The 15266-nt window shown below is 46.0% G+C and overlaps 1 protein-coding gene across 2 annotated transcripts; it reads left to right on the top strand.

Moving 5' to 3' along the window:
- The first annotated feature begins 895 nt into the window (after positions 1-895).
- Positions 896-14753, top strand: DYRK2 (dual specificity tyrosine phosphorylation regulated kinase 2). Of its 2 annotated transcripts, XM_054580069.1 has the most exons (3): positions 896-1346; positions 1917-2065; positions 9095-14753. In XM_054580069.1, exons 1-3 carry the CDS (start codon positions 1298-1300, stop codon positions 10700-10702), a joined length of 1806 nt encoding a protein of 601 aa, XP_054436044.1. In that variant the 5' UTR covers positions 896-1297; the 3' UTR covers positions 10703-14753. The 2 variants fall into 2 exon arrangements, with proteins under 2 accessions (XP_054436044.1, XP_054436045.1); XM_054580070.1 differs by lacking the exon at positions 1917-2065 and having other exon boundaries at positions 1266-1346.
- Positions 14754-15266: the final 513 nt, after the last annotated feature.

The raw sequence follows: 15266 nt of genomic DNA on the forward strand, positions 1-15266 counted from the left end.
GGGGATCAGAGGAATTAAAGGGGTGGCTTCCCTTAGGGCAGCAAGCTTAAAGGAAGGTGTGCCTCTCTCCCTGTGGCCACGCTGGGGAAAGGCTCTGAGTTGTAAGGAAATGCGAGGTGTGTCTGATGTTTATTTTTGCCTAGCAACCCACAGCCAACTGCTTCTCCAGCAGCCGTCCACACGCGCCTTTCTGCCTCCCCTTGTCCTAGCGACTGGAGAGCGGTCATTTGGCGTCTGTAAATCGGGAGGGGGTGTGTGGTGGAGGTGAAGGTGGGAGGGCAGCCCCCTCCTTCGCCCACGCTCGGGGGCCACCAGGCTAACCTGCGACCCGCCACGGGGCTAGACTTACAGAGGTGACCCTCGCACAACTAAGTTATTTACATGATAAATTGGGGAGAGGGGGTGGTTAAGCCAAAGGGACAAGGGAGGGGGACAGTATTGTGTGTGAGCAGCCATTAGGTTTGAAAGCTGAAAATGCGTTTGTATTTGGGGGCGCGCACGGCAGGGAAGGGGTCTCTGCAGCGATTTTGGTGGGAGGGATGCAGCGGTAGGTTGCGCTGTAGGAAGGGAGGGGGTGCTGCAGGGGCCAGAGAGGCAGGGGTGGGGAAAAGGTCGTCAGTAGGGGAGCAGAGGGGAGCCGGTGCAGATGGCCGAATGGGGAGGCGGAGGGCGAGCCGAGGCCGCAGAGTTTTCCGGGGAGTGGAGGGGTGGCCATGCAGATGACTGAGTGGGGGGAGGGACTCCTGTGGGTGGCAGGGTGGGGGTGGGGTGTGCATGAGTGTGTGTGGCTCGGCTGGGGGGAGTCCGGGGCGGGACCTGCACCCGCGGCAACTGGGAGCAGGGGCGGGGCTGCCCTCCCCTGCCGAACCACGAGCGGGCGCCTGGGCGAGTGTCCGCGGGAGCGCGCGCGCACGAGCTGGGCAGCAGGCTCCAGAGCGAGTCGGTCCTCGCGGCTCAGCCCGCTCCCCCGCGCCCTATGTGAGGGACCCGGGGAAGCCAGCGGCGCAGGGGAGGGCGAGGCATGTGCACGGGCAAGGGGGTGCTGCAGCCGCCCGAGGAAGAGGAGGACGGCGGCGGCGAGGAGAGCGGGGGGCTCGGGGCGGCGGGCCCGGGCCGAGGGGATGCAGCGGACTGTGTGTGTCTGGCAGTAGCTGACGCGAGACGGCGAAGAGGCGCCGGGGATCTGCGAGAAGGGCGACCAGGAGGCGGCGGCGGCGGTGGCCGCGAGAAGTAGCAGCAGGACGGGCGGCGGCGGCGGAGACGGCAGCCCTGAAATGCATTTTCCTCTCCAGCGGCCATGTTAACCAGGAAACCTTCGGCCGCCGCTCCCGCCGCCTACCCGACCGGTAAGGAGGGCCGCGCCGCCCCGCCGGCCCCCTCACGGTCCTCGGGCCAGCCCTCGTGGCGCGGGCGCCCGCTGCTTGCGGGACCTCGAACAAAGTCTGCGCTGCGGCGGGGCTCCCGGGCAGACGGCGCGACCTGGCCTCGGCTCCGCTCATTGTTGCACGCGGGTCCCGAGGCTGTTCCGAGTGGAGCCCTCGGACCCTGCCGGGCAGGGGCCGTCCCGGGTCTCCCCCAGAGCCCGGCTTGGCGAGGCGGTGGCGCCCTGGCCAGCAGTCCAACCCCACTCTGGGCCTGAGGCCGCCTGCAAAGCTGGCCGCCCAGTCCCGGCCCAACGCGGCAACCCGCGGGGTCGCGAACTCGAGCACCCGGGCCCGACTTAACTTTGCAGCTGTCTGGGCCCCTCCCGTGGGTGCGCGCTGGGGATCCGTGTCCTGGACGCCCCTTTTGACTGTCCCCGTGCCTCCCCCAAGGAGAACAGGTTCGCTGCTGTGAGGGGTGGGGCGGGGCCACTGGGTCTGGGTGACTTTCTCCCCCCTGACCCTCTTTTGTCTCCTCACGCGCGTGGCTCCCAGGCCGAGGAGGGGACAGCGCTGTTCGTCAGCTTCAGGCTTCCCCGGGGCTCGGAGTGGGACCCCCCCGGAGCGGAGTGGGGACTGGCCCTCCCTCCCCGATCGCCCTGCCGCCCCTCCGGGCCAGCAACGCTGCCGCCACAGCCCACACGGTGAGACCCAGTTCGGGGCGTCCGGGGGTAAGGGGTGCGGGAGGGGCCCAGGGCACAAACACCCGGACTTGTGGGTTCTGGCTCCCGGAGAAGAGAGGTCGAAGTGTGTCTCCACGCCCCTGTCCAGTGGTTTCTGCTGGACGCCACCCTCCGTAACTTGGGCGAGCCCGAATCTGCAGCCACAAAGGAAGATTCGTGGCAATGGGCCCCTCACTTCCCCTGCGGAGCCCGCCCACCCCTGCGTTCCTATTCCTGAGAACTTCCCTCCTTGCTGCTTTCCTTCTCTTTCCTCTTTTTTTCTTCCTTGCTTCCCAAAGCGCCTTTCCCTGACCGGGTAAACACCCCCCCTCCCCCACGTTGTATAGTGGGTATTTATAGACGTGTGTTAGGGGACAGCCAGGCCGTCCTGCCCGGAAAATCGATCCCCCAAAGAGCCTCCTAGGCCTGTCTCCAGCCAGCAGGGAGCACCACCAATTGTCCCCAGCGTGTGGAAGCATGTTTTATGAGTGCTACAGGTTTGAGCACAGCAGAAATTGTAATTAACATTAACAAAACTAAGAGCCGCAGCAGCTGTCAGAACAACAAGCCACGCTGTAGGATTCTGCAGTTGGATATTATTCAAAAGCAAAGGGCCAGCTTTGCTTTGGAGGTGGGAAGGGAAGGGCACCAGATCCATGCTGAGGTCCTCTGAGGGCGGAGCGAGGGGAGAGCCCAGTGGGACTGGTGGCTGCAGCGATTGACCAGCTGGATTTGATTTAGGCGTGTACGTTTTCTCAGCGCCCGGGGATGGTCCTTGGATGGTGACTGCCAGCGTAGAGGAGGTGTGCACTTGGAAGACGTGAAGGTTTCTGAGGTCTAATTTCCAACTGGATCTTCCAGCGGAACGGCCTAAGATGGTTCTGTATGAGGCATGCTTGCTAAGGATTTAGCTTTGTTAAATGAAAGTCCAGTTTTGTAGAAAAGGCCTTTTCCAGCTTAGGAGAGGATCATCAGCTCTGAGGGTAACGTGTTGCAGGGAAACCTGTTTATTAGGGGAGAATTTGTGCGAGGATAGCTGGAGTGTAGAGTGGAGTATCTCCTCTGAGACCTGAACAGATTTGCGCAAGTTTCATAGGAAAGCGTTTTGTTGTTATTTCTCTCTCTCTTCCCTTTCCCTCTCTCTTTCCTGAAACATCTAGACTCGGGCTAAGAATTCATTATACAGAAGTTTATCCAATCTCTGCCGAACTGTTGATGGTGGAAGAGAATCTGTCAGTTGGCCAGGTGATTTCTTCCAGTTGAATGGTCTTGTCACAGTGACATTTTAATTGAGGACTTGCCATTGTTTTAAGGGGTTTGGGTTTATTTGTCTGCTTGGAATCACCTGACAATTTGGAAAATATAACGTCCATTTTTTCCCTATGTGTGAATGTAATCACATGACTCGGTGTGACCTGGGGAAAAAAATATTTGGTTTGCATCTGGATTCCAGTTTCGTAAGAGTCGGCTTCGCTTGATCAGAGCCTCTCTGCAATTGAAATATGTAATAGGCATAGAGAAAACAAAAGGCATCCACTAGAAGAATAAATAGCCTGTGGTGGATCGAAAATGAAAAAATGTGAGGCTGTTCCTTAGGTCTCCTGATGAGGGGTGGTTGTATTTTGCTGTGATATTTGATTTACCTATTTTTAACTTACCTGTAAACTTCAGTATGCTGTGATCATGAGAGGCTTGGTTTTGAAAGCGTGATTTGGCGTTTTGTTGTTTAGTTTTTATTTTATTGGCACAACCTTGCAGATTTCTTGGAGTGAGGAAATGTAAAAAGACCACAGTGCTTATCAGGCTCTGCTCCTTCATTTTACAGATGAGGAAAGTGACACGTTCACTGGTTTGGTCAAGATTACCTGGCCAGGTCATATCAAGGCTGGGGCTAAAGCCCAGACCCCCCAGAATGTAGCTTTAACATACTACTTTCCACTGCTAATTCTACAAAATTGTATTAATTTCATTATAAATGCAAGAACCTTTGCTGATCCATCTTCCTATATGGCTTTCGGGTTTTCCTAAGTTTTTAATTTGACAGCAGTTGCACTTGAGAAGAGCTATTTTAAAATGAGTGTGTGGGGGTGGGGGAGGATGTTTATAAGAGGTAAACAGTCTTATCATAGGAGCCTGCTCATATTTTCCCTTGTAAATGATACAGCAGGCAGACAATTATAAGATTATAATGATTATTAACTTTGGAATTAGTCTAGTCCATTGCTCTTTTTCCCTATCTCCATGGATATATTTGTTGTACACTTAGTCACTTGGTTTCTCTCTGTCATAAAAGTGTATCTGATAACTATCTTATTTTCTACTAGCTTTTTTTCCTTTCAGTGTTGCGTGGGAGAGATCAATATACTTATTTTTTTTATTTCCCCAATATTAGTGTGGTGTCACTTTTATAGCTGTTTTAATATTTAAAGCATTCTCCTGTTACCAGTTTTACCTTAATGAAATAATTGGAATTAAAGAAGAATGAATACTCCTATTAAAAATAATAATAATATTTTGAAGAAAAGGAAGTAGACGTTTGACTCAGAGCCACACAGACCATCAGTTGTTTGAGGAGGAGCTAAAATTCCAGTCCTTTTGGACTCATTTTATTCCCATAACACTGTACAACATTTCTAAGATGACATCATAGAAGTTTTAAAACACCCAGAAATGTTAGCACAGTTTCTGCTGTGCTATCTGCTGTTTTCCATTTTATTATTGGAAAAGATTAAAACTACTAAACTGGTGAGACTATTGTTCTTACATAATTTTTAATACTAAATTATTTCACGGTCAGAAAAGGCTGTTGTAGTTCTCTCCATTTTAACCCAAGCATTGTAGGTATCTCACAGTTGCATTCATTCAGTGTATACAGAGGTGGACCGCAGAAGGTTTACATAATGCAGATAAATGATACAAGAATACACTGTGTGTTTCATGTCCTCACAGCTGTAAGCCTGCTTTTGCCCACCCCTGTATTTTTAATTGGGACAGGCTCTGTGCTAGGAAAACACTGGCAAACGGGAATAAGCCGCAATCTCAGCTTCAGGAGGCTGAGGGAGAGTGAGAGGTTGTTAGTATCCTTCGGTTTATGACGTAGTCCTGGCACATGTATCTGGAAATGTTTTGACTTTTCTAGGGCCCTCCTGCCCTTTATAGACCAGTTAATTATGCTTCCAAGTTTGGTTTTGATTTTTAGAGTTTTACCGTGTTTGAGACGCAAAGTCCTTCTTTACCAGAGCCTGCCATGTGAATCTCCTTAACATCTGGAAAGTTTTTAAGATCCCATACGTTGCTTTTAGGAGTTTAGTTGATGTATCTGCTACAGGTGCTTTTTAAGTGCTTCCACTTACCTCCAACTCTCTGCTGATGCACTGCCTAACGTCTTGTGACTTGGGTCACCAGGGAGGATTCCTAGTTCCCTGGACGCTAACTTCATGTTTTCTTACGAAGGTACAAAGGTAGACAGACCTCAAGAATAACTCAGAGGTGAGCGTTAACAGGGCTTTACGGACCTGTCTTTTCCCATTCAACAGATGTTTATCAGTGCGTACTGTATGTTTGGGTTTATATTACTAGGGACTTAAAAAGATAAGAAGTGCCCAGCCCAGAAATTGCTCACAGCCAGCTGGGGCTTAAAACAATTACGGTAAAATGAAATGTATCACAATGTGTCAGCACAGTAGCAGGGAAAGGGAGTTCCATGCAGAAGGTTCAGAGTTGAACTGGACATTGAAGGTGGATGAGGAGTTTACCGCCTAGATGTGGTTAGGAAGGAAAGGATCATAATAGTTCTTCTTTACTCAATACTATATGAAGCACTTTATACATTTTACCTTATTTAATCCTGCTAAGAGCCCCAGTGAGGTATCTCTGTTACCCTCCTTTTACAGATAAGGATCCTGGTTCAGAAAGATTAAGTACCTTGCCCAAGATAATGCAGTTAATCAGTGGTGGAGCTGGGATTCATTTCCCACGTGTCTCATTGAAAATCCCTGGTCTCCTAGCCACTGTGAGAATGACCTCACCAGACGCTGGGGAGCGTAAAAACAATGCGGTTTCCACAGGTCTTGGGGAATCCAGCTTTGTTACTCGTGGAGAGAACAGTGAGAGTTGTAGATGACGTTGGAAGGACTCAGGTCATGGAGGTGCTACATTTTAGAATCTTGTGTTCTTGCCTGTGAGTTCTTGTATTATCCATGAAAATGGGTGTGATTGCGAGCCTTGAGCAAAAGCAAAGGCAGTATCAGTGATGCTTTTGAACAGCAACTCTAGAAGTGCTATGGAGAGAAGGAATTTGAGGAATTCTAGACTTAGGAGCAAGGGGTCACATTAGGAGGCTGCTTCAGTTGTCCCAGTGAAAGATGACAGGAGTGTCGGGGGAGGCAGTGTGGGCGGGGTAGATATAAATAATGAGGTTGAAGGATGACCTGGAAAGGTGAGGGAGACATGGAAGAGGATATCTAGGTATGCAGCTTGTGTGACTGCGGAGGTGAAGCCCTTTGTTTATCAGAAGTTAAGGGTTAAGGAAGGAGGGATTTGTTTCGGCGGAAAAATCAAGAGTTGAGTGTGATTTGCCTGTGGGAAAGGCAGCCGGTTTGTAGTTGGACGTGTGGACTTGAGCTCAGGAGACATAGCTTGGTCAGGTCTGAGCTAGAGGTGTAGACTGTGGTCACCGTCAAGCAGGGAGAGTTATGGGAATGAAAAGTCATAAGGGTTGAGGCTTAAACCCTGTGGAATCCATGAACCAACCTAGGGGTAGGTGAATGAATAGTTAATATTGTAGAGGAGAACAAGAGAAGACTGTTGGAAAGATAGGAGGTGATCAAGTTAGTTGGCAAGCTCTCTTTAGGGTTAGTCACTAAACTTTTGTGATTGTACTTTAAATTATACAGAACATTAAAATTGCTGTTGTAGAAACTGAAGTCAGTTTTAAATGCTCAACAGGATTTCCTTTGCTATCTTTTTAGGAGTTCCTAAAGCCTCAAGGTCGATTTTGTCCCTAATGAAACTTCGTGCTTTTTGTAGCATGCATTGTCCTGGTAATGTAGAGACTTCTCGTGAAATCTCTCTGCTGCCCTAAAGGGAATGGTTCTCTGGGAGAAGTATATTTCTAATTTCAGGTCATTTTATTCCCTGGTGCTCAAAAGGCCACAGTGCGGGGGAGAAGGGGTGCAGAGAGTGAGGCTTGGGAACAAAGGCAGTGGGCAAACCGGTACTACTTTTATGTATACCCAGGACTTTCCCAATTAATTTTTATGGCATAGAACAAGGATAAAATAACTTGTCCTGCTACCCTTACAGAAGATAAGTTCACTTAGCTTGGAATATCATCTGTGTGTTTAATAAAAGGGTTCAACTGGAAGTCTTCCAGAAACTTGTATGAGAAATAAAATCCCTCAGTCTATGAAATCACACTTCAGACATGCCCAAATACTGCACTTTATCCTACTTCGTTGTAGAAGAATGCAGAGAGAGAAATCTCACTCCTTAGATAGTCACTGTGCATGCCATGTGTCAGTTAAAGAAAATTTGAAGGTCTTGGTCTGCTAGGTAAGAAGGTCTTGGGGTTTCATTTTCTAATCTAGGTGGTCCCAAACCATAGCCTGGATTATTGTGTTACATGTGCAGAGCACCTCTGTGCTTGCAGTGGCACATAAAGCCCAAAGGGCAGGACTTTGGAGGAGATAATAGAGAACAATGCTGATGGTAAAGGATGTCAGCTAGAAGACTGTAAGCTTCTAGAGGGCAGGGCCTCTTCCACTTACGTGGCTAAACGTCAGCTAACAGTGGTGGCATGAATGAGACGGATTGTGAATGACTAATTGATCTTTAAGATTTCATATAAAAATCACCTACCAGGACGCTTTAAGACTTGTGGCTGGTTGTCTAAGACGGCAAAAATTCCTACCTGGGAGAGGGGGTGTGCTGGCTGTTAGTCCTCTCGCACCCCTCACCTCTTTGCAATAATAATGCAAAAAGGAAGAAATCTCACATAGATTCTCAGTAGAGGGGGAGGGAGGTTGGCTTGGACTATTAGTTTTGTTTAGACAGGAATGTTCAGGGATGGCATGTGTGCCTGAAAATAGAAATCGCTACTTTGTATTCCTTGTTGGAAAGCTGAGTATCCCAGCAGCCCAGAGAAATACGCGTCTTAAGAGAGCTGAGCCATGGACCAAAGGAAGGCCCAAAAGAGAGTGTGGTTGGTTGGGCTGAATGGCCTTAAATGGTCATCACAGTCAGTGAAGCCCGGAAACTTTTAAAAATAGGTTGGGGGTTTACTAGATGCTGCAATGCATATCTACACGGGAATCTGTCAAGCATAAAAGTGTAGGTTTTTTTGCCACGGGATCATGCATTTTCTTAGGTGTCATCGGTTAGATTTCCAAGTACTGGAGACTGAGAATGAAGATACTAGTGTTTTCAGAACAGAGCTAGCTAAACATTGGAGAAAGAGCAGTGAACAAGACAGACGTGGTTCCTGCCCTATGTTAATAAGGGAGCTATTAGCTAGGGGAGGTGGGGCCCGGAGAGAGTCTGTGTGCACATGCTTTTTCTGTATCCTATTTCATTTTGATATCAAGTGTGGATTGAGTGGAACACCTATGATATGCCAGGACCTGTGCTAAATATTAGGTATCGAATGAGGGCCTCCATGGGGAACTTATTCTAAGGACCCGTAATAGGCATTGCAAACTGCTCATCTGGTGGGTGCAGCATTTATGGGGTCCTTTCGTCAGGATCCCAAGTTTTGGAGCCTTCCCCAGCCAGCTAACCTTCTTTTTCCTTTATTTTGTCAGAGGCTGTCAGCATCATATCCACTGTTCCTGTCTGGGTGTTCCCATGGTCCCTCATGGTTGCACAGCTTTCCGTTTAGTAAACCTGATGCTGACTGTAAATTCAAACCAAACTGGATTGGATAGTGGCGGGGGTAAGGGCGGACTCATAACATACCCCATTTGAATAGACAGACCTCTTCCATTCTATTCATGTTTCCTTTCTGCATTTCAGATTAGTGGCAGTAAGCACACAATGAATGATCACCTCCATGTCGGCAGCCACAGCCACGGACAGATCCAGGTGCAGCAGCTGTTTGAGGATAACAGTAACAAGCGGACAGTGCTCACGACACAACCAAATGGGCTTACAACCGTGGGCAAAACGGGATTGCCGGTGGTTCCAGAGCGGCAGCTGGAGAGCATCCATCGACGACAGGGGAGCTCCACCTCTCTGAAGTCTGTGGAAGGCCTGGGGAAGGTGAAAGCCACCCCCATGACGCCTGAACAAGCAATGAAGCAATACATGCAAAAACTAACCACCTTCGAACACCATGAGATTTTCAGCTACCCTGAAATATACTTCTTGGGTCCAAATGCAAAGAAGCGCCAGGGCATGACAGGTGGGCCCAACAACGGAGGCTATGATGATGACCAGGGATCGTACGTGCAGGTGCCCCACGATCATGTGGCTTACAGGTACGAGGTCCTCAAGGTCATTGGGAAGGGGAGCTTTGGACAGGTGGTCAAGGCCTATGACCACAAAGTCCACCAGCATGTGGCCCTGAAGATGGTGCGGAATGAGAAGCGCTTCCACCGGCAGGCTGCCGAGGAGATCCGGATCCTGGAACACCTGCGGAAGCAGGACAAGGACAACACCATGAACGTCATCCACATGCTGGAGAATTTCACCTTCCGCAACCATATCTGCATGACGTTCGAGCTGCTGAGCATGAACCTCTATGAGCTCATCAAGAAGAATAAATTTCAGGGCTTCAGCCTGCCTTTGGTTCGCAAGTTTGCCCACTCCATTCTGCAGTGCTTGGATGCTTTGCACAAAAACAGAATAATTCACTGTGACCTTAAGCCCGAGAACATTTTATTAAAGCAGCAGGGTAGGAGTGGTATTAAAGTGATTGATTTTGGCTCCAGTTGTTATGAGCATCAGCGTGTCTACACGTACATTCAGTCCCGTTTTTACCGGGCTCCGGAAGTGATCCTTGGCGCCAGGTACGGCATGCCCATCGATATGTGGAGCCTGGGCTGCATTTTGGCCGAGCTCCTGACCGGGTACCCCCTTTTGCCTGGGGAAGACGAAGGCGACCAGCTGGCCTGTATGATCGAACTGCTGGGCATGCCCTCCCAGAAACTGCTGGATGCATCTAAACGAGCCAAAAATTTCGTGAGCTCCAAGGGTTATCCCCGTTACTGCACTGTCACGACTCTCTCAGACGGCTCTGTGGTTCTCAACGGAGGCCGTTCCCGGAGGGGGAAACTGAGGGGCCCTCCAGAGAGCAGAGAGTGGGGGAATGCTCTGAAGGGCTGCGACGATCCCCTTTTCCTTGACTTCTTGAAACAGTGTTTAGAATGGGATCCTGTGGTCCGCATGACCCCTGGCCAGGCGTTACGGCATCCCTGGCTGAGGAGGCGGTTGCCAAAGCCTCCAGCGGGGGAGAAGACGGCAGTGAAAAGGATAACTGAGAGCACTGGTGCTATCACTTCCATTTCCAAGTTACCTCCACCTTCCAGCTCCGCTTCCAAACTGAGGACTAATTTGGCACAGATGACAGATGCCAATGGGAATATTCAGCAGAGGACAGTCTTGCCAAAACTTGTTAGCTGAGCTGAGTCCCCTGATGCTGGTAATCTGAAAGATACATACGATGTTGCTGAGCCTTACTGGGTTGGAAAGGAGTAGCTCAGACCTGTTTTTATTTGCTCAATAACTCAACTCATTTGTATCTCTTCAGCACTTATTTTAATGTAAGAAAGTTGTTTGTTTTGTTTTTATAAAATACATGGGGACAATGCTTTAAGTTTTTATACTTTCTGAAACTTTTTGTGTTCTAAACGTACGATGAGCCTTACTGTATTTGGTGTGGCAGCGTAATAAACATCAGTGGCAGGCCATTGATTACTTCATGACTGCCACGCATTTACAGATTGGTGTCGAAGACATTCACTATGTTTTTATGGTTCATAGCGTATTCTCCCCACGGTGATTGCCCCCAAAGGCCCCCCTGCTCTCCCCATGCTCTGGGTTCATGCGCAGGTGCAGCATGTCCTGCTTCTGTCGTCTCTAGGTTATCTGGGTGGTAGTTTCGGTGGGAGGGGAATGGTCAGGATGAAAATGATATTCCAAGAAAAACTGCACCTTAGAGATTTTTTTTTTCTCCTGAAGTCATGCTCAAACACAATAAAATCCTCAAGGTTGAAGTGACCAGTTAGCATTCTGACATTTTCAAAGCTGGCCAACCAGACCTGGTGGATAAATGGAAAAGCGTGTGTTCCTCCAAATCTTCTAATAGGATCAGCGAGCTGTTTTGTAAAGAAGCCTCATATTACAGAATTGGTCTTGCACCTAAATTTAGACATGTATTCCGTGAACTGCTTCTCCCTTCTCTTTGCTTTTCCCCTCCGTTACTCTTTTACCACACATCTGTTGCTTGCATTAGGGTTTTTTTTTTTCTTCTTCAAATAGATATCCTAGACTGTTAATATGGAAAAGAGACATTTCAGCTGTGATTATGACCATCGTTTCATATTCCAATTTAAAGAACAGCAGCCTAGCTACATAAGGTGGGGATTTCCAAATTCCAAAGAAGGTTTAATAGATTAGCATGAGTTCCCACTTTCTAGGTACCACTGTAAGGTCCTCTTAGCCTGGGAAAGTATCAACTGTTTCTTTAAAAAAAAAAAAGAGAGGGTTGAAAATCCTCTTGATGAGCAGACGTTATTGTGGCTATTCAGTAAGGCCAATTTTAACACCAAATTTAAAGGAGGAAAAGTTCAACCTCAAGTTAAATGGTTTGATTGATTCTTTGTACCATTAGAAGAACCACAGAAATTGCATTCCTCTATTTTACCTTTTTTTGGATTGCACTGATTGTTTTTGTGAGAATGACACTTTACCTGGAAAAGTAACTGAGAGTTAAAAGTAAAAGAATATTTTCTTCTCTGAATATAATTATTTTCACAGTGGAAATTTCAGTATTTTATCACTAATGTATGAGCAGTGATATATATCAATTGCAAGGCACGTGAAAATTTTTTAGTATGTGCAATTTAATATAGAAAGATTTCTGCCTGTTTGGAAATAGGTTTGGGTAGTATAAGTTAAGATAAATACTCTTTTATATGCACAGATATTATTGTATTGCCTGTAAACTGATTTACAAGTACTTAAAGCATGGTCCCCAGTGAGGCCAAGAAAGTTTCCGGTTAAGTTTTTGGTTTTTTGAGGTTTTTTTTTTAGTATTAATCCTACAGTTTCTCTTACTTTAAAAATAAAGTAGTTTTGAACAAAACACTTTACTTATCTTGAGGCTTTGTCAGTTGATGGTGGAGAAAAATGCTCAGGAAATACTACAGAGATTTGCCAAAAAACAGTAATAAGATTAGCTTATTAATAAGATAGTGATGTTGATATTTGCTTTTCTATTTAAGGGTGTTACTGGTAAATTAATTTACTTCTGTATTTAAAAATATTATAGCTTCTTCTCCTTAGGCAAATTCTTTACCATATTGTACACATTTCTGTGTAATCTGTGGAAGCGCAATGTGTTAGTAAATTGCATTTTAAATGATGCTCATGTGATGATATCCTCAATCACTGGCTTACAGAATTTAAAGATTATGTATTTATTATTAAAATTTTAGCTTTAAAGGCAAGAAATGTAAGACTTGGTGCGATGGCTTTGTAAACCCACAAGCCTCTTAAGATGGTTAGCCTCTTTAGGTCACTGAGATAAACAAAAACATAAAGACTCTTTTCCCCTTGCAATACTCCTTTTCCATATTCAGTCTCATTTCCACAGTTAGGTTGAACTATATGAACCTGAGCCTGCCATTAATAAGAATTTCCCTCTGAAATTATTATATATGTAAAAACTTATAAATGGACTAATACTGTTTGTCTTTCCCCCGCCACACAAAACTGGTTCATAAGATGCCAACGAAACATTTGTGACTCTCTTTACTCACAAATGTAACCGGAAACTTTTAAGCCAAACTATAATGTGCAGCGCTATGGGGCTCCCCCTGCCCTCTCCTAAATACAGTGGAATTTATTCACAAGAGCCACCCCATTCAGTGTTTAGTGATAGAGCTGCTTTTCAAAAATTCTAGCTTGCTCGTAATATCAAGGAGAACAATTTTGCATCTTTGTGATTTTAAAACAAAAATAAATGAAGGGCTCTGATAGGCTACTGGAAGTTGGCTTGGAAACAGTCCTTGGTCTCACAGGTTACCATTGTCTAGGGATGTCTGAGCTGTTTTCAGGTTTAGGAATAGCACAGTGTCGTCTTGTCTTTGGTTGCAGTCTCATCTGGCTCCGTTTCTTGCACCACCAGAGTGTGCATTACCACGTAAGTGTATTGCTACAACAGTGGAACAACAGAGTGATGCAAGACAGTGTAGATTAACAGTAGAGGAGAAATTGTGCCCTTAGTGTTAACAATGTGCCTTTTGTTCTGAATGCCATGTTGTAGGGCATGCATTTTTTGGCCTCTTTAACTCTTTGAATACTGGGCAGTAAGGATGGAACCCACCTCTGCAAAGATACATCTGTCTTAAATATCCAGTTACTTATAGGCCTTAATAGAAACCATAAGGCGTGAATCATCACCAGGCACTGAAAAAAGTAACCATTGCTTAGTTACACAGGGAATTCCTATGTTTAAGGGGTTAAAGATGGTCTTTGTTGTATCTTAACATCAGACTGATTTTCTAAATGATATTTTCTTTTGTTATGCTAACACTAGACAAAAATCAACTGTATTTGTAAAAATTTACCTCAGACCATTTAATTTTATAGTGTGATTAATCCCAGGGCATTTGGTATGAACCAAAGTGCATTCCTTTTCTATGTGCCTGGCTCTAGTAAGGATGGCCAGGGATTTTTACAATTTGGGTGCAAGGCACTTAAGCCACTTTTAAACTTACTGGATGGTTTGGAGTCATGTTAAAGGACTCCGTCAGAATGTTAGGAACACTTTAGGCATCAGTAGCATTGGGCCATATTGGAATCTTAACAGTGTGAATTATTTTAAAGAGGACATTCATTTTTGTAATTTTTTTCATCGATATTTCTGGTAAGCAGAAGACTTTTTAAAAAGAAAAACTGATTTGGTCGGCAAAGGTTTTAATATTGCCCAACATAATGCTGTGGTAGCATTTTAAAAAACAGTATTTGTGAACTCTGTTTCTTAGGGGCTTGTACATCTCTCTGCTATGGACACATATAAAATGAATTGTAATTATACTCAGCTCAACTGCTACAGTTATGTCTAGGCAGTGGCTTGGGTTTTTATCGAGCAACAACTTAGACACGTGACTGTAATATGCTGCAACTGTGTGTACTGAAAATATGTGAAAATGGTTGAATGTGGACTGTGTATATATGTATGTAAAAATTTCTGTGAGATGCTGCTGTTGCCACTTCACATGAAATATGTTCTAGTGGATTTTAATCCTAGTGGCCAGTTCTATGATACTGTATGTGTTGTACAGCTGATCACAGGAGTAAGACTGTTCAGTGAATATTTGTTAAATTTTATTGTCGTGGCCAGAGATAATTTCAGAATAAAATTTTAATGTCCTACCTTACTTTTTCTCCCCTTTTCTAACTATAATTTTACTCCTGACCTATTTCTGGTATTCTTGGGCTGGTAGCCTAGACAGAGTTTAGAATGCACATATTTTCAGCAATAATTGATTTCTTATTCCATACAAAGGTTTGCAAATTCCAAGTAAGAAAGACTATAAAGTTTTCATAGGCAACTCTTGCTTTTCTCAGGATACTCTTTTTCCTTTGTTCTTAATGTTTCCATGTTAATTTTCCTGTATGTAGCCTTTGCCACGTTCTCTATGTTGCTAGAACTTCAACCTTTTTTTTTTTTTTTTTGACCTTCAAAGTGACAGCTAAGCTGTGGGAGCAGAGTCTATGAATCAGCCCCCACCAGTCTTCATTCTTTCTATACACAGTTCTGTTAAGTTACGTGCTCTTGCCAGCTGCCCCATATGCTTTTCCACGCTTATGCTTTTGCAGTTTTCATACTTTCGGTGGTCTCTATGGTTCACATTTTTGGGGGTTTTAGTGTCTCTGTCTGTCATAGCTGGATTAGAAAGTAAGGCCTGTGAACGGCATCGAGCTCATGATTTGTCAAGCTAATGCCAAGCTAAGAGTT

This window comes from Pteronotus mesoamericanus, unplaced genomic scaffold (genome assembly GCF_021234165.1).
Source record: "Pteronotus mesoamericanus isolate MK-2021 breed Mesoamerican mustached bat unplaced genomic scaffold, CSHL_Meso_final contig_56, whole genome shotgun sequence".
Lineage (NCBI taxonomy): Eukaryota > Metazoa > Chordata > Mammalia > Chiroptera > Mormoopidae > Pteronotus > Pteronotus mesoamericanus.